The 27,763-nt window shown below is 41.6% G+C and overlaps 1 protein-coding gene and 1 pseudogene across 1 annotated transcript; one reads left to right on the top strand and one right to left on the bottom strand.

Annotated features, from left to right (window-relative positions):
* The window catches only part of LOC135572496 (gastrula zinc finger protein XlCGF17.1-like), a 5,040-nt pseudogene extending 971 nt beyond the window's left edge, over nt 1-4,069 (top strand).
* An 8,871-nt stretch (nt 4,070-12,940) lies between these two features.
* On the bottom strand, nt 12,941-24,754 carry LOC135573338 (gastrula zinc finger protein XlCGF17.1-like). The gene is given in 3 exon segments (XM_065022384.1): nt 12,941-15,537; nt 17,825-18,063; nt 24,661-24,754. A coding segment is annotated over 1 exon segment (831 nt). The 5' UTR covers nt 15,377-15,537; nt 17,825-18,063; nt 24,661-24,754; the 3' UTR covers nt 12,941-14,545.
* Nucleotides 24,755-27,763: the final 3,009 nt, after the last annotated feature.

Genomic DNA, 27,763 nt, shown 5'->3' with positions numbered 1-27,763 from the left:
GTGAAATGACCAAGCTGCGTCTGCATCCCAATAGTTTGATCTCAATCAATTCCATGGGAATATGCATTTAAATCTTCTTGAATTACTACTATTACATTCTACCTCATGGCGCTGTTGAGTTCGGGACGATTCAGCAAACCATCCTAAAATCTCGTAGGATATTAGTTTTTTTTGTTTGTTGTAACAGTAATGTTATGCTATAATATTTGGTGATGTGGACTACTAATTAATCATTAGGTGATCGTCCAAGTCATTGATCTAACTTTACTAAACAAACACCATTGTGGCGGCTCATCACTCTTACAGCACTACACCCCTGCAGTCTGCTGCACCGAACTAGTGATTGATGCTCACCTTGCCTACTCTTTTGTCTCGTTCAACATTTGCTGACATAGAAACAAGAGAACATGTTTGGCTGTTTTATGAAAATCTGGGAATATTTGGCCAAGGAAACATTTCTGGTTGGTGTCAAGGAATGTCACACAGGGATACTTTTTAAAACAGGATTGAGTGAAGTATTTCAACAATTTTACTGAGTTACAGTTCATATAAGGGGCGGCAGGTAGCCTAGTGGTTAGAGCGTTGGGCCAGTAACCTAAAGGTTGCTGGATGGAATCCCTGAGCTGACAAGGTAAAAATCTCGTTCTGCCCCTGATCAAGGCAGTTAACCCACTGTTACCCCGGAAGGCCGCCATTGTTAGTAAGAATTGTTCTGAACTGACTTGTCTAGTTAAATAAAGGTTCAAGTAAAGGGCAACCTTTCGGTTACTAGTCCAATGCTCTAACCACTAAGCTACCTGTCACCCGTTACAGCCAGAGAGACAACACTCTGAGCCTGGTTCCTCTCTGAGTTTCTTCCTAGGTTCCTGCTTTATAGTGAGTTTTTTTGTGGCCACTGAGCTTCTACACCTGCATTGCTTGCTCTTTGGCGGATTTTAGGCTGGGTTTCTGTTAAGCACTTTGTGACAACTACTGATGTAAAAAGTTCTTCATAAAATACATTTGACTGACATGAAAATCACACCAACTGACTGGTTCTTTTGATGTTCACACAGGATACCATGTTGAGACATTCTCTACACTCAGAGATCAACAGCAGGAAGATCACAGAGCTTAGAGGTCTCATCACTGCCCACATTGTGAAGAGATTTTCCCATTTCTATCAAAGCTAAAAATACACCTAAAAATACACACAGGAGAGAAGCCTTACTCCTGCTCTGACTGTGGGGAGAGATTCTCTCAAAAGACCAACTTAAAAGCACACCAACAAATACATACAGGAGAGAAGCCTTACTCCTGCTCTGACTGTGGAAAAAGTTTCTCCCGATCGGATAACTTAAAATCACATGAACGTATACATACAGGAGAGATGCCATACTCCTGCTCTGACTGTGGAAAATTCTTCAAAACATCAACTGGGCTAACTGTTCATCAGAAAGCACACACAATAGAGAAGCCTTACTTCTGCTCTGACTGTGTAAAGTGCTTCAAAACATCAACTGAGCTAAAAGTTCATCAGAGAACACATACAGGAGAAAAGCCTTACTCCTGCTCTGAATGTGCAAAATGCTTCAAAACATTAACGGTGCTAAAACTTCACCAGAGAACACACACAGGAGAGAAGCCTTTCATCTGCTCTGACTGTGGGGTGAGTATCTCTCGACTGGATACCTTAAAAACACACCAACATATCCATACAGGAGAAAAGCCTTACTACTGCCCTGACTGTGGGGAGAGATTCTCTCAAAAGACCAACTTAAAAGCACACCAACTAATACATACAGGAGAGAAGCCTTACTCCTGCTCTGATTGTGGGAAGAGTTTCTCCCTATCGGGTACCTTGAAATCACATGAACGTATACATACAGGAGAGAAGCCTTACTACTGCTCTTTCTGTGGAAAACGTTTCTCCCGTTCGGGTACCTTGAAATCACATGAACTTATACATACAGGAGAGAAGCCTTACTCCTGCTCTGAATGTGTAAAATGCTTCAAAACATCAACTGAGCTAAAAGTACATCAGAGAACACACACAGGAGAGAAGCATTACCACTGCTCTGACTGTGGAAAATGTTTTAAAACATAAACTGAGCTAAAAGTTCACCAGAGAACACACACAGGAGAGAAGCCTTACTTCTGCTCTGACTGTGGGAAGAGTTTCTCTCACCAGAGCAACTTAAAAACACACCAACGTATACATTAACTTCATTTGGGTACCTGGGACGGTTGCGTCCCACCTGGTCAACATCCGGTGAAATTGCAGAGTGACAAATTCAAATTGAATTACTATAAATATTTACATTTCATGAAATCACAATTGTAATACATCAAAATAAAGCTTAACTTGTTGTTAATCTAGCCGCCATGTCAGATTTCAAAAAGGCTTTCAGGCGAAAGCAAACCATGCGATTATCTGAGGACGGCGCTCAGCACACAAAACATTACATACAGTTACCAGCCAAGTAGACTAGTCACAAAAGTCAGAAATATGATGATCTTCATATGGTTGCACTCACAAGACTCCCAGTTACACAATAAATGTTCATTTTGTTCGATAAAGTCCCTCTTTATATCTTGAAACCTCCATTTTGTTGGCACATTTTGTTCTGTAATCCAACGGCTCAAATGAGGTCACAAGAGGCAGACAAATTCCAAATAGTATCCGTAAAGTTTGTAGAAACATGTAAAACGATGTTTATAATCAATCCTCAGGTTGTTTTTAGCCTAAATAATCGATAATATTTAAACTGGCAACAGCGTCGTCAATATAGAAGAAAAACAAGAAAGGTGCGCTCTGCAGGACCCAGCTCTGGGGACATCCCACTATCCACTGACTCAATGTGGTCATTCTCCCTCATTTTTCAGAATACAAGCCTGAAACAATGTCTAAAGACTGTTCACATCTAGTGTTAGCCATAGGGAACGGAATCTGGGTCTTATCCCTTTAAATGGTGGATAGGCTTTCATTGGAAAAACAGCCATTTCAAAATAATGGCACTTCCTGGATGAATTTTCCTCATGTTTTTGCCTGCCTTTTCAGTTCTGTTATACTCACAGACAAATATTTGTTAAGTTTTAGAAACTTTGGAGTGTTGTCTTTCCAATTCTACTAATTGTATGCATTTCCTAGCTTCTGGTCCTGAGTAGCAGGCAGTTTACTTTGGGAACGCTTTTAATCCGGAGGTGAAAATAGTGACCCCTACCCTAGTGAGGTTAAGGAGAAAAGCCTCATCGGTTCTCGGACCAGCTAAGAATAAAGTCACTCCATCACTTAATTCTCATCTCATAAAAGAAGTTGTAATTGGATCAAATGAAGAACGCGTAGAACACTGTAATCCTATTGGTTCTCACTGTGAGAGAACTGTGCAGAGGAAAGGGAGCGTTATAGAATTTTAGCCTCTCTTTACTTTACCAATCAGTGTGCACCTTGTCAGTTTTAGTGTGTTTTGTTGGCTTCTACTGTAAAGATTTGCACTTGGTGTTGAATACCCTCTGTTATTCTTCTCATTTTGAAAACAAACACTAGTCTGCCAATTGACTGGGTGGTACTGCTTCCCTCTCAGCCTGGTCTGACTCTGTCTGTAGGGAGAGTTTCAACTGGGCAGCTTAAAAACACACCAACGTTTACACGTAGGAGAGAAGCCTTACTCCTGCTCTGTGGAAGGGTGGGCGTGTAATTATAGTCTTATTTACAATGATGGCCTAGGAACAGTGGGTAAACTGCCTTGTTCAGAGGCAGAACAACAGATTTTTACCTTGTCAGCTCAGGGATTCGATCTTGCAACCTTTTGGTTACTGGCCCAATGCTCTAACCACTAGGCTACATTCCGCCCCTAACATGTATCAGATAGAGATGATCACTTTTCACCATTAGTTTGGGGGGGATGATTTTACAACTTTATTTAATGTTACACAGTTTATGAAATGAATACGTGTGTTTATTAATTGTCTTTAAAACTAGATGAGTTATTTTAGTTACTGATCATGAATGTGTTTGGATAACTGCATTGAAGCAAACTTTATTGATCTGCCAATGAAAAATAAAGTTACATGAATATGTACTGGTCAACCTCTTCTTCTCTTTAGTATTCAGTTCTTCATATTAGATCTGACAGTATGAATGGTTCTTATGGTTGTATTCAGTTCTTCATATTAGATCTGACAGTATGAATGGTTCTTATGGTTGTATTCAGTTCTTCATATTAGATATGACAGTATGACAGTAGGACAGAGAAGTGCTTTGACTGGGCTGAGAGGGAGCTTGACCTCCTGTAGCAGTGGGACGGCCATGAGACCAGAGGTAGCAGAACTGAGTGCTCGGGTTGGGATACAGGGTTTGAGCGTGAAGGTAGAGATGGGGCAGTTCTTCTTGCTGCACCGTAAGTAAACACCATTGTCTTGTAGTGGATGTGAGCTTCAACTGTAAGCCAGTGGAATGTACGGAGGAGCAGGGTGACATGGGGGATCTTGGGAAGGTTAAACACCCAGGCGGACTGCAGTGTTCTAGATAAGTTCAGTGGAGACCCATCATTCAGGGCAGGTGAGCCACCTGTTTTGAGCACCACAGTTTTAGCAATAAAACAGTGAGAAAATAATGTATCTGTTTGCAAACAATGTAAAAAAACATGTTATTGACTTGTTAATAAAGCCGCATACAAACATGGTCTATTTGGTTTTCTTGAGTAAGGCATCTCCAAAATGCAGGTGTTTCAGCCTCGATCAGTGCTTTCTGTGGAGGTGGGGCAAGCCAGCAGAAAATACTGAGCTTAGTGCTGTGATTGGCTCAGTGTTTTGTCATTCATGGGGACAATACATCACTGCCAAGTCTAAGGGAAGAAATGGAATATTCAAGCCCCTTGGGTGCTGCCATAGAGTTACATTAGAAGTGCCCATCCAAGAAGGCTTAAGGTCATTGTCCACAGATAATTTCAAATCATGTGATATCTACAGTCGCTTGAAGGAAGGAATCAGTGGAAGGAATCAGTGTCTAACTGCAAGCATTGCAAAGCAATCATTAGCCTGCTATTCAGTGGAGTGGCTGTGTGGTCCCAAGTCTAAGATTAAGGGGCTCTTTCCCATTCAACATTGGCCATGCTGTCAATGAAGCTTGATTTGTGCCACGCTCAAATCAACTTAACTCGGTACTGCAACATCTGACTTGTGTGAGTTCAAAACAACTGGGAACTCGGGGAAAAATAAGCTACGACTGAGAAAATACGTTTTGAACTTTCATCCAACTCGGAATTGTAAATTGGGAACTCGGGCCTCTTTCTACGGCTACAACCTGAAGATCACTGACGTCATCATGATTCCTTTTTTCTTCTTCTTCAAGTTCCTAGTTGTTTTGAAAGCACCACAAATCCAGAGAATGCCATAATTTGTTGATGAAGTTTGATGACAAAATATGCCCAGAAATTACTGCCGCGCCACCTTCCTGTTCAAGTGCGCACAGCACAACAAAGTGAGTCCAAAAATGTCTTGTATGCTGCTGCATAAATTATGTAATATGCCAGGAAGATATTTAAGTATACTGTAGCTAAGAAAGTAATACTAAGTGTATGTTGTGTAGTAAGATGTTAGTAGCCCATGTGCCTCACCCTAATAATTTTATCTAGTTTCACATCTTAATTTTGCCTACTGTTCACATGTAGCCTATAACCTGTTTTTGAGAAATGTAATCATTGAATACTGTAAGAATTTTCATTGTCTGCATATATGCCCCTTTATTTATCCTACGGTTCTGACTTGGCATACAGAGAGAACACTGTAAGAACGGCCCATGTTCTGAATTATGTTGCTGTACATTTCCAAAGTGCTGAACAAATAGTTACATTGACTACGTCCGTCCTAGCTCGCTCATTAATGTCTTAATCGAAATTACGGATTGGCCCTTATGCCATAGTTTGTACATCTCAATTGTCAGTAGAAACCACATTTGTTTAAGTAAGTCAGCCATGTTATTTTAAAAGGCAGTAAATGAGGCTGAATGAACTGTTTCGTTGCCAGAGAAGGCTCCGCTGATAGCCAGGTGAAAGCAGTGGTAAGTTGTTGAGACTATGCTGTTGGTCCTAACAGTTTTTGGGCACCGTTTCTCACTGTTATAGTGCAATTAATGTATTGTTTAGTGGCTTTGCTGGCATGCGTCCAATTTTTTTATTTAATTTAACTAGGTTAGTCAGTTAAGAACAAATTCTTATTTACAAAGAAGGCCTACCCCAGCCAATCCTCACCGATGCTGGGCTAATTGTGTGCTTCCCTATGGGACTCCCAATCATGGCCAGATGTGATTCAGCTATGATTCGAACCAGGGACTGTAGTGATGTCCCTTGCACTGAGATGAGGTGCCTTAGACTGCTGCACCACTCGGGAGCCTTTAAAAGGTTTGTGCCCAATGTAGGGCAGGAGTTTGAAGACACAAGCGGGGACCCCAGCCAACAGAGAATTGAGAAATGTTTTGGTACTCTTCCCCAGATCTGTGCCTCACCACAAATCTGTCTCGGAGCTCCACTGAAAATTTATTCGACCTCATTGCTTGGTTTTTGCTCTGACTTGCACTGTCATCTGTGGGACCTTATATAGACAGGTGTGATCCTTTTCCAATCATGTCCATACATTTGAATTTACCACAGGTGGACCCCAATCAAATTGTAGAAACATCTCAAGGATGATCAATGGAAACAGGATGCACTTGAGCTGAATTTTGAGTCTCAGAGGAAAGGGTCTGAATATTTATGCAAATAAGGTGTTCATTTTTATAAATTGACAAATTTATAAAAAACTTTTTTCGCTTTGTCATTATGTGTATATTGATGAGGGGTAAAACATGCATTTAATCCATTTTTGTATAAGCTTGTAACATAACAAATATGTGGAAAAAGTCAAGGGGTCTTGTATAAACTACAATTTAAGGATCTGAAATGGTAAAAACAATTGCATAATGGAAAATGCATGTCCAATGGTTCTCTGTATTAGTATTATCTCTGTATTAGTATTATCCACATTAAAACACCTAGGTAGAGCAGAGAGGACAGAGCATGTGGCTTTGTAACACACAGGTGTTTCATCTCCACACTGGGATGATTTTAACAGTGTAACGCCTCTCAGGCCTCATGCCTCTCAGGTAGGAGGGTACCAGAAGTAAAATAATAATAAATACAAAACTAATGAAGGAGCACACAGTCACCAACAATATATCCCTGATGTCAATACTTTCAACTGGCTCAGATCGCTGTTACAGTACAGCACCACCAAATTCCATGTATTAAGTAACCGTCTGTCTTTTGTAACCAGAAAAACGTAACATAATACTGTTTTGAGAGTCTCGGATTTATATTTACTATGTTACACCTCGTCTATGAGACGAGGCTGCACCTTCGTAACCTAAATTATGCACAGCAGGTCAAGAGGTGTGTTTTCCCTTCAGTATCTGCATGTGGCATAAGCTCACCCACCTCATATCATGAATCTAAAACCTTGGCTGTGAGTGATGGGGAAAAATCTGACTACGGCAATTACTTGAATATTTCAATGGATGTTTTGTTTACACATTTGATGAGTACTTTGTCTTGTTTAATTAAAAAATAAATTGACTTAGCTATGGGGCCGTCAATGGGAATTGGGCCATGATTCAGTTGAACTGCAGTACCGAAAATGCCCTCCGAGCACAGTGGAAAGCATGCTTACAGACTGGAAGCCTGGCCCCTTGATCCGAAAAAGGTGTAATTGCAGACCGCAATTAGGGGCGTTCTCTGATATCGGGTGTTTCATGATATCTACTTTACACCAATTGATGCTCCCCATTGGTCCGTGGCCGTTTCTTTTGCGTTGGGACAACATTTGTTGACATCTGTTACATTGTAGCTCACCCAAACCATTTTCCTAACCTTAACCTCAGCCTCCTAACCTGCCACGGTAATTAATCTAACCTGCCACTTTAATTATCCTAACCTGTAAGGGGCACACTCCAACACTCAGACATAGCCTGCGTTCCTAAATTCGCTCTGGCTATATACTCCGATTTCAGACCACTCTCGTCTGAGTGCCAGAGGGAAGAATAATTGATGAAAAACAAACGCTCAACGTCCCTTGAATACGGCCGGTGTTTTTAAACGTCGGCAAAAAAAGCGTAATTAAATTGTTGCCTGAAGCACAGTTAAATAAGGATGTTGCGAATTTTCTTAGCTTTTTGTTAAAAATCGCGCAACATTTCAGCGCCCTGCTATTCATGCCAGGAATATAGTACATGCATACGGATAGTATCTGTGGATAGAAAACACTCAGAGGTTTCCAAAACTGGTTAAATCGTGTCTGTGGCTATAACACAACGTGTTTAGCAGTAAAAATCCCTCGAAAAACTGTTCTCCAAAAACACAAAAAATATATTACTACGCCAGTCAATGTATTGTTAAAGACGAACGAAAATATATCCAGCCGTAATGTAAACGCCTACAGCTTCCACACGATGTCGCCAGTGCTGTTGTTTTGAGCAGACTAAATCCTTAGACGTTTTAGCCTTTCCGGTTTCAGTTTGTCAACAGGAAGTTATTAAAATTACCAAGATGGCCGGTGATTTCCAGACTCACTCCTATCGAATACAAATCGCCCCGTCATGAATTGTATAGCTAATTAACGTTTATTAATACCTAAAGTTGGGTTAGAAAAGTAATTTGAAGTGTTTTGTAAAAGTATATAGGCACCTTTTGTCATTTTAAAAAGTGACGTTGCGTCTTGGAAAACAGAATATTCCTGCATCAGACTGGTCTTCAGAAAATGACATTTTGGCTATACAATGACGGATTTAATCGGGAAAAAGACCCAACTGGGATGTTTATGGGATATATAGGAGTGCCAAGAAAGAAGCTCGTCAACGCTAATGAATGTTTTATATTTTATTCCAGCGTTTTGGGTAGCGACTGATAACGCAAAATCTGTTGTTTTTGGTGACGTTGCTGTATTTGAGGGTGCATGGTATCAGATAAAAACCTCTCATGCTTTCCCCGAAAAGCATTTTACAAATCTGACTTGGTTGATAGATTCACAACGAGTGTAGCTTTAATTCAATACCTTGTATGTGTGTATTAATGAAAGTTTGAGTTTTATCAAAAACTATACGTGGCGCACTTGAAATTTCCGCTGATTTGATTCCCAAAGCGGGAGCGCTTCTCTAACAAGTTAAAGTCACCAATGCTCTGGATAACATGAACACAGCCTAACCAGCTCTGCTAAGGCGAGTAAAATGGTCAGAGTTCTCTGATTTGTACTGGAAGTAGCCAGCAAGCCAGCCAACGCTAACCAGTTATCTTGGATGCTTGACTGCCGTTGTGAGGTCAGAACGCTTGAATCAACCCTCCTCCTCCGCCAGAGCGTCCAGTGTGGCTCTGAACGCTCCGAGAGCGATACGAACTGACAGTCTGTCAACGCTCTTGATGTGGGTAATACTAATACAGAGAACCATTGGACATGCAGTTCCATTATGCCATTGTTTCTACCACTTCAGATCCTTAAATTTGTAGTTTGAAGCATATAACAGTGCATTATACAAGACCCCTTGACTTTTTCCATATTTTGTTACATTACAGGCTTATACAAAAATTAATTAAAAGCGTTTTTTACTCCTCATCAATAGACACAATACCCCATAATGACAAAGCGAAAAAAGGTTTTTATACATTTTAGCAAATTTATAAAAATGAATACCTTATTTGCATAAGTATTCAGACCCTTTGCTCTGACACTCAAAATTCAGCTCAAGTGCATCAAATCTCTGTTGGCTGGGCTCCCAGTTTGTGCCATCCAACTCCTACACCACGTTGGGCGTAAACCTTTTAAGGGCTCCCGAGTGGCGCAGCGGTCTAAGGCACTGCATCTCAGTGCAAGAGGCATCATTACAGTCCCTGGTCCGAAGCCAGACTGAATCACATCCGGCCATGATTGGGAGTCCCATAGGGAAGCGCACAATTGGCCCAGCATCGTCCAGGTTTGGCCGGGGTAGGACTTCATAAGAATTTGTTCTTAACTGACTTGCCTAGTTAAATAAATCAATAAATCATTAAAGTGGGATGCATGCCAGCAAAGCCACTAAACAATACATTAATTGCACAATAACGGTGCCCACACACTGTTAGGACCCAACACCATAGTCCCAACAACTTACCACTGCTACACCTGGCTATCAGCGGAGCCTTGTCTGTCATCAAAACAGTTCATTAGGCCTCATTTACTGCCTTTTAAAATAACATGGCTGACTTACTTATACAAATGTGGTTTCTACTGACAATTGATATATACAAACTATGGCATAAGGGGACGACAAGCGGAGAAGAGGGCATCTGTAATTTTGATTAAGACATTAATGAGCGAGCTAGGACGGACGTAGTCAATATAACTATTTGTTCAGCACTTTTGAAATGGACAGCGACAGATTTCAGAACATGGGCCGTTCTTACAGTGTTCTCCCTGTACGCCAAGTCAGAACCGTAGGATAAATAAAGGGGCATATATGCAGACAATGAAAACTCTTACAATATTCAATGATTACATTTCTCAAAAACAGGTAATAGGCTACATGTGAACCACCAAGTCAGAACAGTAGGCAAAATTAAGAGGTGAAACAAGACCAAATTATTAGGGTGAGGCACATGGGCTACTGACATCTTACTACACAACATACACTTGGTATTACTTTCTTAGCTACAGTACACACATCTCCCTGGCATGTTATATCATTTATGCAGCAGCATACAAGACATTTTTGGACTCACCTTGTTGTGCTGTGCTCACTTGAATAGGAAGGTGGCGCGGCAGTCCTTCGTGGGATAAGAGCGTCTGCTAAATGACTTAAATGTAAATGTTTATTTTGTCATCAAAGTCTGTCATTCTCTGGATTTTGCTTTAAAGACAACTGGGAACTCGAAGAAGAAGAAAAAAGGGAAAAAATGATGACGTCAGTGATCTTCAGGTCGTAGCTGTAGAAAGAGGCCCGAGTTCCCAATGTACAATTCAGAGTTGGATGAAAGTTCAAAATGTATTTTCCCAGTCGTAGCTTGCTAATCCCTGAGTTCCCAGTTGTCTTGAACTCACTCAAGTCAGATTTTTCAGTATCGAGGTAAGTTGTTTTGAGCACGTCACAAATCAAGCTTCATTGACAGCACGGCCAATGTTGAATGTTTACAATTTTAAACTAGGAAAAAGGCCCCTTAATCTTAGACTTGGGACCACACAGCAACTCCACTGAATAGCAGGCTAATGATTGCTTTGCAATGCTTGCAGTTAGCCACTGATTCCTTCCAAACCACTCATTGTTGAATTTGCAATTTGATGTTTATGTCCAATGGCCAATGAGCACCGATACGTTTTATCTATAATTTATCATTATATCTCTTCATATGACAAAGATTAAAAAGGATTTGCCAGTAGATTGTCAACTTGATTCATGATGATGACTGCTAGCTCAGATTTTGAAAGTATTATGTTGACATGATCAGTCCAATCAAAGCGACTGTAGATGTCACATGATTTGATGTTATTTTATCTGTGGACAATGACCTTGAGCCTTCTTGTATCGGCACTTCAAATGTAACTCTCTCGCAGCACCCAAGGGGCTTGAATTTTAAAGTTCTACCCTTAGACTTGGCAGTGACGGATTGTCCCCATGAATGACAGAACACTGAGCCAATAACGGCACAGCACTCTGTATTTTATGCTGGCTTGCCCCACCTCCACTGAAGGCTGAAGACCTGCATTTTGGAGCTGCCTTACTCAAGAAAACAAAAAAAGACCATGTTTGTATGCAGCTTTATTAATAACTCAATTATATGTTTTCATACATTGTTTGCAAACAAATCATTTATTTCACACTGTTTTATCGCTAAAACTGTGGGGCTCAAAACAGGTGGCTCACCTGCCCTGAATGATGGGTCTCCACTGAACTTATCTAGAACACTGCAGTCCATCTGGGTGTTTAACCTTCCCATGTTCCCCCCGTCACCCTGCTCCTCCGTACATTCCACTGGCTTCCAGTCGAAGCTCACATCCACTACAAGTCAGTATTGTTTACTTACGGTGCAGCAAGAGGAACTGCTCCATCTCTACCTTCAGGCTCAAACCCTGTATCCCAACCCGAGCACTCAGTTCTGCCACCTCTGGTCTCAAGGCCGTCCCACTGCTACAGGAGGTCAAGCTCCCTCTCATTGGCTATCTTAAGATGAATGTACTTAATGTGCTGGTGACATCACAGGGTCAGAGAGAACTCCTGAATGTAGTCATACAAAAACACTCCAGGCACTCAGCCCATAAGAACCATTCATACTGTCAGATCTAATATGAAGAACTGAATACAACCATAAGAACCATTCATACTGTCAGATCTAATATGAAGAACTAAATACAACCATAAGAACCATTCATACTGTCAGATCTAATATGAAGAACTGAATACAACCATAAGAACCATTCATACTGTCAGATCTAATATGAAGAACTGAATACAACCATAAGAACCATTCATACTGTCAGATCTAATATGAAGAACTGAATACAACGATAAGAACCATTCATACTCAGATCTTGAAGAACTGAATACAACCATAAGAACCATTCATACTGTCAGATCTAATATGAAGAACTGAATACAACCATAAGAACCATTCATACTGTCAGATCTAATATGAAGAACTGAATACAACCATAAGAACCATTCATACTGTCAGATCTAATATGAAGAACTGAATACAACCATAAGAACCATTCATACTGTCAGATCTAATATGAAGAACTGAATACAACCATAAGAACCATTCATACTGTCAGATCTAATATGAAGAACTGAATACAACCATAAGAACCATTCATACTGTCAGATCTAATATGAAGAACTGAATACAACCATGAGAACCATTCATTCTGTCAGATCTAATATGAAGAACTGAATACTAAAGAGAAGAAGAGGTTGACCAGTACATATTCATGTAACTTTATTTTTCATTGGCAGATCAATAAAGTTTGCTTCAATGCAGATATCCAAACACATTCATGATTAGTAACTAAAATAACGAATCTAGTTTCAAAGACAATTAATAAACACACGTATTCATTTCATAAACTGTGTATCATTAAATAAAGTTGTAAAACACCCCCCCCAAACTAGTGGTGAAAAGTGACCATCTCTATCTGATACATGTTAGGGGCGGAAGGTAGCCTAGTGGTTAGAGCATTTGGGCCAGTAACCAAAAGGTTGCTAGATCAAATCCCTGAGCTGACAAGGTAAAAATCTGTTGTTCTGAACAAGGCAGTTAACACACTGTTCCTAAGCCATCATTGTAAATAAGAATTTATTCTTAACAGACTTGCCTAGTTAAATAAAGGTAAAAAAAAATGTTTTTTTAAAGAAGTGTCTACTAGCTCATTCTCACAAAATACTGCAGAGGGACAACCTGGTCTCAGATTAAAACGTATTATGTATTACAAAAACATCCGTGCCACTCCATTTAGTATGTTAGGTTACACTAAATTGGACTACCAATATAAACTGAACTAAAATATACACTAAACATGTAAAGTGTTGGTTTCATGAGCTGAAATAAAACATTCCAGCAATGTTCCATGTGCAGAAAAGGCTTATTTCTCTCAAATGTTGTGCACAACTTAGTTACTATCCCTGTAAGTGAGCATTTCAGCCTTTGTCAAGATAATCCATCCACCTGACAGGTGTGGCATATCAAGATGCTGATAAAACAGCATTATCATTACACAAGTGCACCTTGTGCTGGGGGACAATAAAAGGCCACACAACACAATGTCAGATATCTCAAGTTCAGGGAATGTGCAATTGTCATGATGACTGCAGGAGAGATTTCAATATTTATATCTCTACCATAAGCCACCTCTAATGTCCTTTTAGAGAATTTGGCAGTACATCCAACCGGCCTCACAACTGCAGATCACATGTAACCACGGCAGCCCAGGACTTCTTCACCTGCAGGATTGTCTGGGAGGGGGCTGAGCAGTATTTCTGTATGTAATCAAGACCTTTTGTGGGGAAAAACTCATGCTGATTGGCTGGGCCTGTCTCCCAAGTGGGCCGATGCCCTCCCAAGTCCCACCCATGGCTGAGCCCCTGCCCAGTCATGTGATATCCATAGATTAGGGCCTTGTTTATTTAAAATGACTGATTTTCTTATACAAACTATAAATCTTTGAAATTATTGCTTTTAGATTGTTGTTCAGTATAATACGACTTGTAGGAAGTATCGTATGTTAAGAATTACAATTCTTATGTTATTTTATGCATTGCTATTCATACAATTTGTTAGGAACTTGTAATATGTATGATATGTTACGAATTCCAATTTGTTGTTGCTAATGTTAGCTAGGTTAGGGGTGAGGGGTTAAATGGTTTTAGGGGAAAGGTTAGCTAACATACTAAGTAGTTGCATGCTAAGCTAACATGCTAAGTAATAGCTAAAAAGTAGTAAGTAGTTGTAAAGTTGCTAATTAGCTAAAATGCTACAGTTAACCTTGATGAGATTCTAAACACAGCAGCCTTTGGCTAGAAGTTTGAGTTACACGCCCACCCTTCCACAGAGCAGGAGTAAGGCTTCTCTCCTGTGTGTATATGTTGGTGTGTTTTTAAGGTATTCAGTCGAGAGAAACTCACCCCACAGTCAGAACAGGAGTAAGACTTTTCTCCTGCACATGTTCTCTGATGAACTTTTATCTTAGTAGATGTTTTGAAGCATTTTCCACAGTCAGAGCAGGAGTATGGCTTCTCTCCTGTATGTATACGTTCATGTGATTTTAAGTTGGAAAGTTGCGAGAAACTAGTTCCACAGTCAGAGCAGACGTAAGGCTTCTCTCCTGTGTGTGTTCTCTGATGAACTTTAAGCTTATTTGATGTTGTAAAACATTTTCCACAGTCAGAGCAGGAATAAGGCTTCTCTCCGGTGTGTGTTCTCTGGTGAACTTTTAGATCAGTTGACGTTGTGAAGCATTTCCCACAGTCAGAGCAGGAGTAAGGCTTCTCTCCTGTGTGTATACGTTGGTGTGTTTTTAAGGTGCCCAGATGAGAGAAACTGTGTTCTCTGGTGAACTTTTAGCTCATTTGATGTTTTAAAACCCCACAGTCAGAGCAGGAGTATGGCTTTTCACCTGTATGTATACGTTCATGTGCTTTTAAGTGGGAAAGTTGAGAGAAACTAGTTCCACAGTCAGGGCAGAAGAAAGGCTTCTCTCCTGTGTGTGTTCTCTGATGAACTTTTAGCTCATTTGATGTTTTAAAATATTTTCCACAGTCAGAGCAGGAATGAAGCTTCTCTCCTGTGTGTGCTCTCTGATGAACCTTTAGCACATTTGATGTTTTAAAACATTTTCCACATTCCATGCAGACGTATGGCTTCTCTCCTGTGTGTATTTGTAGGTGTATTTTTAGCTTTGATAGAAATGGGAATATCTCTTCACAATGTGGGCAGTGATGAGACCTCGTGGCTCTCTGATCTTCCTGCTCTTGCTCTCTGGATGTGGAGAATGTCTCAACATGGTCTCCTAGGTGAAAAACATCAGAAGAACCAGTCAGTTGGTGTGATATACATGTCAATCAAATTTATTTTATGAAGCCCTTTTTACATCAGTAGTTGTCAAAGTGCTTAACCGAAACCCAACCTAAAATACCCAAAGAGCAATACATGCAGATGTAGAAGCACAGTGGACACAAACATCTCTCTAGAAAGCAGGAACCTAGGAAGAAACCTAGAGAGGAACCAGGCTCAGAGCGGTGACCAGTCCTCTTCTGGCCATACCGGGTGACAGGTAGCCTAGTGGTTAGAGCAACCAAAAGGTTGCAAGATCGAATCCCTGAGCTGACGAGGTAAAAATCTGTTGTTCTTCCCCTGAATAAGGCAGTTAACCCACTGTTCCTAGGCCGTCATTTAAAATAAACATTTGTTCCTAACTGACCTGCCTAGTTAACCTGTTTGGGCGCATGTCCAAACGCTAGCAGGACACCTACGACAACATCTGGTGAAATTGCAGAGTGCGAAATTCAAACTACAAAAATCGTAATATTAAACATTCATGAAAATAGAAGTGTCTTATATAATTTAAAAGCTTCTTGTTAATCCAACTGCGTTGTCAGATTTGAAAAAGGATTTAAGGAGAAAGTATACCATGCGATTATCTGAGGACAGCTCCCCACGTCGATAAAGTCCTTCCTTATATCCCAAAAATGTCAGTTTAGATGGTGCGCTTGATTCAGTAAGTCACTCGTTCAACATGCACACAAACTAATCCAAAAAGCTACCGGTAAAGTTCGTCCAAACAAGTCAAACAATGTTTCTAATTAACCCTCAGGTATTCTAATATCTAAATAAACCAAATTTAAGACAGAGAATAGTGTGTTTAATAGCGAAGATAAATAACGAAGAGCGCACTCTCGTTGATGCGTGCAACATGACTACTTTTAGAAATGGGGGACACCTTGGAAAAACTACAAATACCTGTTAATTTCCAAAAAAAAAAAACAAGCCTGAAACCCTTTCTAAAGACTGTTGACATCTAGTGGAAGCCATAGGAACTGCAATCTGGGTCCTATCTATTTGTGTATCCCATAGGCAAGCACTGAAAAAACCTGTGACCTAAAAAGATAAACATTCCAGATGGATTTTCCTCAGGTTTTCACCTGGCAAATCAGTTCTGTTATAGTCACAGACATTTTTTTAACAGTTTTAGAAACTTCAGAGTGTTTTCTATCCAATGCTATCAAGTATATGCATATCCTGGCTTTTGGGCAGTTTACAGGCAGTTTACTTTGGGCACGTCAGTCATCCAAAATTCCGGACAATAACCAGTATGATAAGGACATAAAATAAATGTTAAAAAATAAAATAAAATAAAAATAAATACACTACCATTAGTGGTGAAATAAATGAATACATTCTAAAGTTTGGGGTCACTTACAAATGTCCTTGTTTTGAAAGAAAAGCACATTGTTTGTCCATTAAAATAACATCAAATTGATCAGAAATACAGTGTAGACATTGTTATTGTTGTAAATGACTATTGTAGCTGGAAACGGCAGATATTTGATGGAATATCTACATAGGCGAACAGAGGCCCATTATCAGCAACCATCACTCCTGTGATCCAATGGCATGTTGTGTTAGCTAATTCAAGTGTATCATTTTAAAAGGCTAATTGATCATTACAAAACCCGTTTGAAAACCCTTCTAAAATGATGTTAGCACAGCTGAAAACTGTGGATCTGACTAAAGAAGCATTAAAACTGGCCTTTGCAACTCTGCCTAGAAGGCCAGCATCCCGGAGTCGCCTCTTCACTGTTGACGTTGAGACTGGTGTTAAGTGACCCCAAACTTTTGAATTGAGCTCAGGTGCATCCTGTTTCCATTGATCATCCTTGAGATGTTTCTACAATGTGATCTATAAAATATTATCAGATATAAATCATCAGGATGTGGTAGTCTACTGGTTATGTTCAACACTTCTCCAATCGTTGTTGAGATCTGATATTCTGTGCAGCAAACAAATCATAATTCAATATTGACAGTGATGATGCCATGGCCTATTTTGAAATGAGGTATGCCTAACTTGGTGATTGAGGGTATTAAACATTTTCAACGTTCCTGAGACAATGTGTGGGCAAAGGCAGGCGTTACAAGTTTTTAAATGTTTTGCTTCGCTGTGAAGTCTTGAGTTGTTCAGGGATGTGTGATGTCAGAATTACAGAATTCAACCTAGCAATAGACTGGTCATAACTTATGGAGGTCTAATATATGAAGATAACTTATAGATAGAACCAGCTCTTATCATGACTAACAGTTGTCCTAATGTTCTCCTCCTCTTCTTCATCTTTAATGTTGACATTCAGCTCCAGTGTTTGACTGCAGTCTTCCAGCTTCACTGATGCCATCTCTGGATCCTGCAGTGCAAACTGGGCTCCACTGTCACAATCAGGACCCAGTGACTGTAGGTTTCTACCCAGTGTGGAAGGAGAGTGGCAGGCTGGGATTGTCCTCACTGTTGATGTTAACAGCCTCAGACTTAATCTGAGTCGGTCTGTAGTAATAAAGACAAACGGACACAAAAGTTATTTTCTTGACAGTTCTGGCACTTTATTCTGTAAAAATATTTTCTATTTTTTCTTGTTCAATTATCTAATTTCAGTAGATCAGGTAGCTAATCCCTGACAATACATTCATTCACATTAGACACAAAATACACATTTTAAATTGCACAACATAAGTGCACTTAATCTATCGTAGATTTCCTAAATTCACATAAATGCATAAATGACTCAAAAACCATTTAGTACAAGATCACAGTATGTTTCAGGCAGCACTATGTACTATTTTATGAATAACCTTGTCTTCTCTATATTATTTCACTCATTGACCTCATCCCGTCAGTTGAGGATGCCTGGTCATTCTTTAAAAGTAACTTCCTCACCATTTTAGATAAGCATGCTCCGTTCAAAAAATGCAGAACCAAGAACAGATACAGCCCTTGGTTCACTCCAGACCTGACTGCCCTCGACCAGCACAAAAACATCCTGTGGCGGACTGCAATAGCATCGAATAGTCCCCGTGATATGCAACTGTTCAGGGAAGTCAGGAACCAATACACGCAGTCAGTCAGGAAAGCTAAGGCCATCTTCTTCAGGCAGAAGTCTGCATCCTGTAGCTCCAACTCCAAAAAGTTCTGGGACACTGTGAAGTCCATGGAGAACAAGAGCACCTCCTCCCAGCTGCCCACTGCACTGAGGCTAGGTAACATGGTCTCCACCGATAAATCCATGATTATCGAAAACTTCAATAAGCATTTCTCAACGGCTGGCCATGCCTTCCGCCTGGCTACTCCTACCTCGGCCAACAGCTCCCCCCCGCAGCTCCTCGCCCAAGCCTCTCCAGGTTCTCCTTTACCCAAATCCAGATAGCAGATGTTCTGAAAGAACTGCAAAACCTGGACCCGTACAAATCAGCTGGGCTTGACAATCTGGACCCTCTATTTCTGAAACTATCCGCCACCATTGTCGCAACCCCTATTACCAACCTGTTCAACCTCTCTTTCATATCGTCTGAGATCCCCAAGGATTGGAAAGCTGCCGCAGTCATCCCCCTCTTCAAAGGGGGAGACACCCTGGACCCAAACTGTTATAGACCTATATCCATCCTGCCCTGCCTATCTAAGGTCTTCGAAAGCCAAGTCAACAAACAGGTCACTGACCATCTCGAATCCCACCGTACCTTCTCCGCTGTGCAATCTGGTTTCCGAGCCGGTCACGGGTGCACCTCAGCCACACTCAAGGTACTAAACGATATCATAACCGCCATCGATAAAAGACAGTACTGTGCAGCCGTCTTCATCGACCTTGCTAAGGCTTTCGACTCTGTCAATCACCATATTCTTATCGGCAGACTCAGAAGCCTCGGATGACTGCCTTGCCTGGTTCACCAATTACTTTGCAGACAGAGTTCAGTGTGTCAAATCGGAGGGCATGCTGTCCGGTCCTCTGGCAGTCTCTATGGGGGTGCCACAGGGTTCAATTCTCGGGCCGACTCTTTTCTCTGTATATATCAATGATGTTGCTCTTGCTGCGGGCGATTCCCTGATCCACCTCTACGCAGACGACACCATTCTATATACTTTCGGCCCGTCATTGGACACTGTGCTATCTAAACTCCAAACGAGCTTCAATGCCATACAGCACTCCTTCCGTGGCCTCCAACTGCTCTTAAACGCTAGTAAAACCAAATGCATGCTTTTCAATCGATCGCTGCCTGCACCCGCATGCCCGACTAGCATCACCACCCTGGATGGTTCCGACCTTGAATATGTGGACATCTATAAGTACCTAGGTGTCTGGCTAGACTGCAAACTCTCCTTCCAGACTCATATCAAACATCTCCAATCGAAAATCAAATCAAGAGTCGGCTTTCTATTCCGCAACAAAGCCTCCTTCACTCACGCCGCCAAGCTTACCCTAGTAAAACTGACTATCCTACCGATCCTCGACTTCGACGATGTCATCTACAAAATGGCTTCCAACACTCTATTCAGCAAACTGGATGCAGTCTATCACAGCGCCATCCGTTTTGTCACTAAAGCACCTTATACCACCCACCACTGCGACTTGTATGCTCTAGTCGGCTGGCCCTCGCTACATATTCGTCGCCAGACCCACTGGCTCCAGGTCATCTACAAGTCCATGCTAGGTAAAGCTCCGCCTTATCTCAGTTCACTGGTCACGATGGCAACACCCATCCGTAGCACGCGCTCCAGCAGGTGTGATGATCATCAGCACTGATCATCCCTAAAGCCAACACCTCATTTGGCCGCCTTTCGTTCCAGTACTCTGCTGCCTGTGACTGGAACGAACTGCAAAAATCGCTGAAGTTGGAGACTTTTATCTCCCTCACCAACTTCAAACATCAGCTATCTGAGCAGCTAACCGATCGCTGCAGCTGTACATAGTCTATTGGTAAATAGCCCACCCATTTTTCACCTACCTCATTCCCATACTGTTTTTATTTATTTACTTTTCTGCTCTTTTGCACACCAATATCTCTACCTGTACATGACCATCTGATCATTTATCACTCCAGTGTTAATCTGCAAAATTGTAATTATTCGCCTACCTCCTCATGCCTTTTGCACACATTGTATATAGACTCCCCTTTTTTTCTACTGTGTTATTGACTTGTTAATTGTTTACTCCATGTGTAACTCTGTGTTGTCTGTTCACACTGCTATGCTTTATCTTGGCCAGGTCGCAGTTGCAAATGAGAACTTGTTCTCAACTAGCCTACCTGGTTAAATAAAGGTGAAATAAAAAAAATAAAAAATAAAAAACCAAATGTATTTCCCGTTCACACCATATTAAGAATTATATGGGGTCGTACAGTGTCAAGTCAAATTCAAGGACTTTTCAGGCACTAATATTTATTTACTTGAAGCCCTGTGTGAAAACCCTGAATTATAGATAAATATAGAAACAACTGAATGTGTCTGAATATTAGTACACATGTAAAGAACTGATAATCATTACATTCAGCTTCAGAACTGTAGAGCAACTGAAATGTTCTCTCTCTGATGAGGCACTACCTGCACTGAAGTCCGTTGATGCAGACCTCCTATGGTATCATGGAGGTCCACAAACAAACCTTTAAGGTGCATGTCTGTCTAATTCTGTACTAAGAAAATAAACCAAGAAATACCTATTAACTTCTACCACACCCTCCCCTTCCCCAAAAACCCTCCCACACCCCCCAATAAACTATATCAATAGATCCCTTTCTGCGTTTGCAAACATTGGGGTTTATATCATGCTGAGACAATCCACCCCCAGGTTATCCAGCTTATCAAAAACCATACCGACAGTAACATCTGTTACCCCCAACAACTCTGCTGCAGTTTACAAGATAACTTTCAACCTGGTATTTCTGCTTTACACAATCCAAGTTGTTGATAACCTTACAAATGAAAACTATGAAGTACATATTATTCACTATTAAAGTATCCTTTGTCACAGTGCATTTATGGACGCAAGATTTCTGAACAGGCCTCGAAACCATGTCAGGACTAGTAGAAAGACCAGTTCTGACAGTAGGTCCTCTTACTACGGGACCAACCATGGAAGCTCCATCAGTCTGACAGTAGGTCATCTTACTACGGGACCAGCCATGGAAGCTCCATCAGTCTGACAGTAGGTCCTCTTACTACGGGACCAGCCATGGAAGCTCCATCAGTCTGACAGTAGGTCATCTTACTACGGGACCAGCCATGGAAGCTCCATCAGTCTGACAGTAGGTCCTCTTACTACGGGACCAGCCATGGAAGCTCCATCAGTCTGACAGTAGGTCCTCTTACTACGGGACCAGCCATGGAAGCTCCATCAGTCTGACAGTAGGTCCTCTTACTACGGGACCAGCCATGGAAGCTCCATCAGTCTGACAGTAGGTCCTCTTACTACGGGACCAGCCATGGAAGCTCCATCAGTCTGACAGTAGGTACTACGGGACCAGCCATGGAAGCTCCATCAGTCTGACAGTAGGTCCTCTTACTACGGGACCAGCCATGGAAGCTCCATCAGTCTGACAGTAGGTCCTCTTACTACGGGACCAGCCATGGAAGCTCCATCAGTCTGACAGTAGGTCCTCCTCGGGACCAGCCATGGAAGCTCCATCAGTCCAGTCACGGGACCAGGAAGCTCCATCAGTCTGACAGTAGGTCCTCTTAGCTCCATCACGGGACCAGCCATGGAAGCTCCATCAGTCTGACAGTAGGTCCTCTTACTACGGGACCAGCCATGGAAGCTCCATCAGTCTGACAGTAGGTCCTCTTACTACGGGACCAGCCATGGAAGCTCCATCAGTCTGACAGTAGTTCCTCTTCTACGGGACCACCAGCTCCATATGATACTCATACGGGGACCATTCTGACATAGTCTGGTCCTCTTACTCGGGACCAGCCATGAAGCTCCATCAGTCTGACAGTCTGTCCTCTTACTACGGGACCAGCCATGGAACTCCATCAGTCTGACAGTAGGTCCTCATTCGGGACCAGCCATCATGCTCCATCAGTCTGACAGTAGGTCCTCTTTACTACGGGACCAGTCCCATGGAAGCTCCATCAGTTGACAGTAGGTCCTCTTGATGGGACCAGCCATGCTCCATCAGTCTCAACTGTTCTCCTACGGGACCAGTCTGGAAGCTCCATCAGTCTAGCAGTAGGTCCTCTTTACGGGACCAGCCATGGAAGCTCCAGACAGTCTGACAGTAGGTCCTCTTACTAGGGACCAGCCATGGAAGCTCCATCAGTCTGCACTGTAGTTCCACCATGATTACAGCCTCTGCATATGATACATCTGACAGATTTATATCTCTGAGCATCTCTCTGCACCTGGCATCCACAAATGCTGCTATTTTGTCCTCCACACAATTCATTTAACTGTCACATTGGGACATTGGCCATGTTCTGTTATAATCTCCCCCAGCACAGCACATCTTTTCACCCCTCAACAGCTACATTCCTCTCAAGGTTTTCTAGGTTTGGCATTTAAAAAGTTTTTGATGATTCACTGTTGCTTCTCCAATTTCATTCTGCTGTCATGGGAACCCTGTTTCTGTACAGCACTTTTTGACATCAGCTGATGTCCCAGAAGGGCTTTATAAATACATCTGAGTTGATTGCATGAGCAGCGTCAAAAACTCTCAATGATCGGCAATGAAAAGCCAACTGACATTTACTCCAAACAAAACCTTCTAACACCTCAACAGCACTGATAATTTTTATTATTTAACCCTCTTTCCTACTGAATCATCTCCATCCAGCACAGCTTCAACCCGTCCCCTCACATGTTCTTTAACAATTCATCCATGGACATAGATATTGGGACCTAGCCACTGAGATTATTACTCCCTTCAATGTAGCATCAGCTCCAGGGTCATGGCTTCTGAGCTTTGTCCCATTATGATTTTCCAATTGAAGAATCTTCCCTTGCTGAACCTGACCAGCACAAGATATTAACAATCTACATTTTCATGGACACGGATCCTGCCCAGCTGAACTTCACCTCTCTTTAAGGCCTTGGTTAATCCTTGGTTAATCAGGGTGTAAATGAGGCCCTGTGGTCTCCTCAAACACCATCCCAACTTTCCACTCTAACACATTATTACTCTAGTTCCCTACCATAGGCCTCTTTAGAGTTTCTGAACTACACATGCGCCTCTGCTTCCAGTATCATTATCTCTGTTCTTCCTGTCTTTCCACTACAGACCATTCACATACTAGGCCCTCATCCTCCCACTCCATATCATCAGACCTGTCCCGCACATTGATCGCATTCCAGCACAGCTGTTGCTTCTCAAACTCTCTCTCCATTTCAATTGTTTCAGGGGTGGCTAACTCATTCCATTGAGGGCGGAGTCTCAGCGGGTTTTATTTGTTTCCTTTCAATTAAAACATAGACAATCAGATGAGGGGAGTTCCTCACTAATTAGTGATGTCAATTCATTAATCAAGTACAAAGGTGGAGCGAAAACCCGCAGACACTTGGTCATCCATGGAATGAGTTTGACACGTGCTCCGATTCATCCGCATTAATCGACGCCATTCCATGCAGTTGGCATCTCTCTCCAAATGGTGAAGGATAACTTCAGCTAGCTTCTCTCTATTTTGACACTTCATCACACAGCCTCATGTCGCCATTTCCCCACGAGCAAACTCCTAGGAAAACGACCAAAACCGTTGAAGCCGCCATTTGACGAGCCTCGTCCGAACCATCCAGATCTCGCGAGCTTACATTAACGAAACAGTGCATGTAAACTCGCGAGATCAGGATGCTTCGGAGGCTATTTACCAGCTCATAAGCATCATTTTACACAAAACCAAGAAAATGTAAAAACGAACTTAAATAAATGGAATCTTTATGAAATGACTAACGAAATTATGTACATACACTCAGACAAACCCAAAGTCTACCTATGTGACTTGAAAAATCGTTTTTAATCACCTTCTTCACTCACTCGATTTGACCCCAAAATAACACATACAATTAAAACCTTTACCGAACGTGATAATACATTGACGGATTTGTTACCTAACATAATATACATTCTTTCGACATTAGAAAGTTTAAACCGTGCTATTACAAACCTGTAATAATACATTTGAAACGGACACAACCACTATCGACATAACACAGTTCTGTCGTTTTCTACCCTGAACTTCCTGTTCCCAACTATGACCGTGCAACAGCGTCATCTTCTTCTCTGGTATACTGACGTTTACACAATATAACGTGTCTGCCTCCACCTACTGTAAGGTTAGTAAACTGTTGAAAGAAATACATGGCCATTGTGGAAACAACGACATCAAAACAAAATACAAAAATACAAAAATAGATAAATAAAAACATCCCACTCCTTCAGTCACAGCCCGATTCAAATCACATCCCTACACAGTCTCATGGGCCTCGTAGGGAGGAACATCTTCAGTCAGTATTCCCTGCAATCAGTGGTGTAAAGTACTTAAGTATATTGTGTTTACTGACACCGGTCGTATTCAAGGGGTGTTGGGCGTTCGTTTTTCATCAATTATTCTGTCCTCTGGCACTCAGACCAGAGTGCTCTGATAGAGTATTTAGCCAGAGCGAATTTAGGAACGGCGCCCTGTGTCTGTGTTGGAGTGTGCCCCCGACTATCCGTACATTTAAACTACAAGAAAATCATGCTGTCTATTTTGCCTAATGTAATGAATTTGAAATTATTTATACTTTTACCTTTGATACTTAAGTATATTTTAGCAATTACATTTACTTTTGATACTTATTTCATCTTTTCCTTGACTCAAGTATTTTTACTTGAACTCATATGACAATTGGGTACTTTTTACACCACTGCCTGCAATGCTTTCAATATTAATTCCTGAACTCCCATAAACCTTTCAGCCGCACATACAATTTATCTCTACAATCGGTATCCGTCAACTGGTAAACGACATTATGAATCTCAACAGGCTGCGGGGCATCCATTGCCATAGCGTCCTCAGCACCAATCGCTCTTTAAACTATTTCCCGCGCCTCCCAGTAGGAGAACTACTGTACAGTTTCTTGATGTGGATGTTCCCTGATATAATAAAAATGGATACATGACATTGGTCAGTTTCGGTGTTATGAAACTGATGGAGACTATTTGTTAAATGTTTTGTTTATTTATTTATTTAACTAGGCACAAAGCATACATAACAGGTTAGGATCATTAAAGTGGCAGGTTAGGACAATTAAAGTGGAGGTTAGGAGACTGAGGTTAAGGTTAGGAAAAGGGTGAGGGTTAGGGATTTGTTTACCATGCAGGTTTGGATAACTAACGTGGCAGGTTATGATAATTAACGGTGGTTAGGAGACTGAGATTAAGGTTAGAAAAAGGGTTAAGGTTAAGCTCAGCTACAATGCTACAGTTCTCGGTTGTCCCCAACGCAAAAGAAACGGTTAAGGACCAATGGGGAGCATCAATTGGTGTAAACTTGATACGATGAAACACCCGATATCAGAGAACGCCCCAAATTGCGGTCTGCAATTACCCCCTTCTCGGATCAAGGGGCCAGGCTTCCAGTCTACAAGCATGCATTCCACTGTGCTCAGAGGGCATTTTTGGTACTGCAGTTCAGCTGAAGCACGGCCCAATTCCCATTCCCATTGACGGGCCCATAGCGAAGTCAATTCTTTTTTTAAACAAGACAAATTACTCAGCAAGTTTGTAAACAAAACATCCATTGAATTATTCAAGTAATTGCCGTAGTCAGATTTTTTTCCCATCACTCACAGCCAAGGTTAACCATTTTAGTGAGCTTATGCCACATGCAGATGCTGAAGGGAAAACACACCTCTTGACCTGCTTGGTGGTGCTGTACTGTAACAGCGAGCTGAGCCAGTTGAAAGTATTGACAACAGGGACATATTGTTGGTGACTGTGTGCTCCTTCATTAGTTTTGTGGTTTTTATTAATTTATTTCTGGTACCTTCCTACCTGAGAGGCATGAGGCCTGTGTGGAGTTACACTGTTAAAATCATCCCAGTCTGGAGATGAAATACCTGTGTGTTGCAAAGCCACATGCTCTGTCCTCTCTGCTCTACCTAGGTGTTTTAATGTGGGTAATACAGAGATAATACTCATACCGAGATAACCACTGCTCTACCTAGGTGTTTTAATGTGGGTCAAATCAAATCAAATCAAATTGTATTTGTCACATACACATGGTTAGCAGATGTTAATGCGAGTGTAGCGGAATGCTTGTGCTTCTAGTTCCGACAATGCAGTGATAACCAACAAGTAATCTAACTAACAATTCCAAAACTACTGTCTTATACACAGTGTAAGGGGATAAGGAATATGTACATAAGGATATATGAATGAGTGATGGTACAGAGCAGCATACAGTAGATGGTATCGAGTACAGTATATACATATGAGATGAGTATGTAGACAAAGTAAACAAAGTGGCATAGTTAAAGTGGCTAGTGACATAAGAATGCAGTCGATGATCTAGAGTACAGTATATACATATGCATATGAGATGAATAATGTAGGGTAAGTAACATTATATAAGGTAGCATTGTTTAAAGTGGCTAGTGATATATTTACATCATTTCCCATCAATTCCCATTATTAAAGTGGCTGGAGTTGGGTCAGTGTCAATGACAGTGTGTTGGCAGCAGCCACTCAATGTTAGTGGTGGCTGTTTAACAGTCTGATGGCCTTGAGATAGAAGCTGTTTTTCAGTCTCTCGGTCCCAGCTTTGATGCACCTGTACTGACCTCGCCTTCTGGATGATAGCGGGGTGAACAGGCAGTGGTTCGGGTGGTTGATGTCCTTGATGATCTTTATGGCCTTCCTGTAACATCGGGTGGTGTAGGTGTCCTGGAGGGCAGGTAGTTTGCCCCGGTGATGCGTTGTGCAGACCTCACTACCCTCTGGAGAGCCTTACGGTTGTGGGCGGAGCAGTTGCCGTACCAGGCGGTGATACAGCCCGCCAGGATGCTCTCGATTGTGCATCTGTAGAAGTTTGTGAGTGCTTTTGGTGACAAGCCGAATTTCTTCAGCCTCCTGAGGTTGAAGAGGCGCTGCTGCGCCTTCTTCACGACGCTGTCAGTGTGAGTGGACCAATTCAGTTTGTCTGTGATGTGTATGCCGAGGAACTTAAAACTTGCTACCCTCTCCACTACTGATCCATCGATGTGGATAGGGGGTGTTCCCTCTGC

The sequence above is a fragment of the Oncorhynchus nerka genome, linkage group LG2, assembly GCF_034236695.1.
Source record: "Oncorhynchus nerka isolate Pitt River linkage group LG2, Oner_Uvic_2.0, whole genome shotgun sequence".
Taxonomy (NCBI): Eukaryota; Metazoa; Chordata; class Actinopteri; order Salmoniformes; family Salmonidae; genus Oncorhynchus; species Oncorhynchus nerka.
This window is presented reverse-complemented; position numbering and strand designations above follow the sequence as displayed.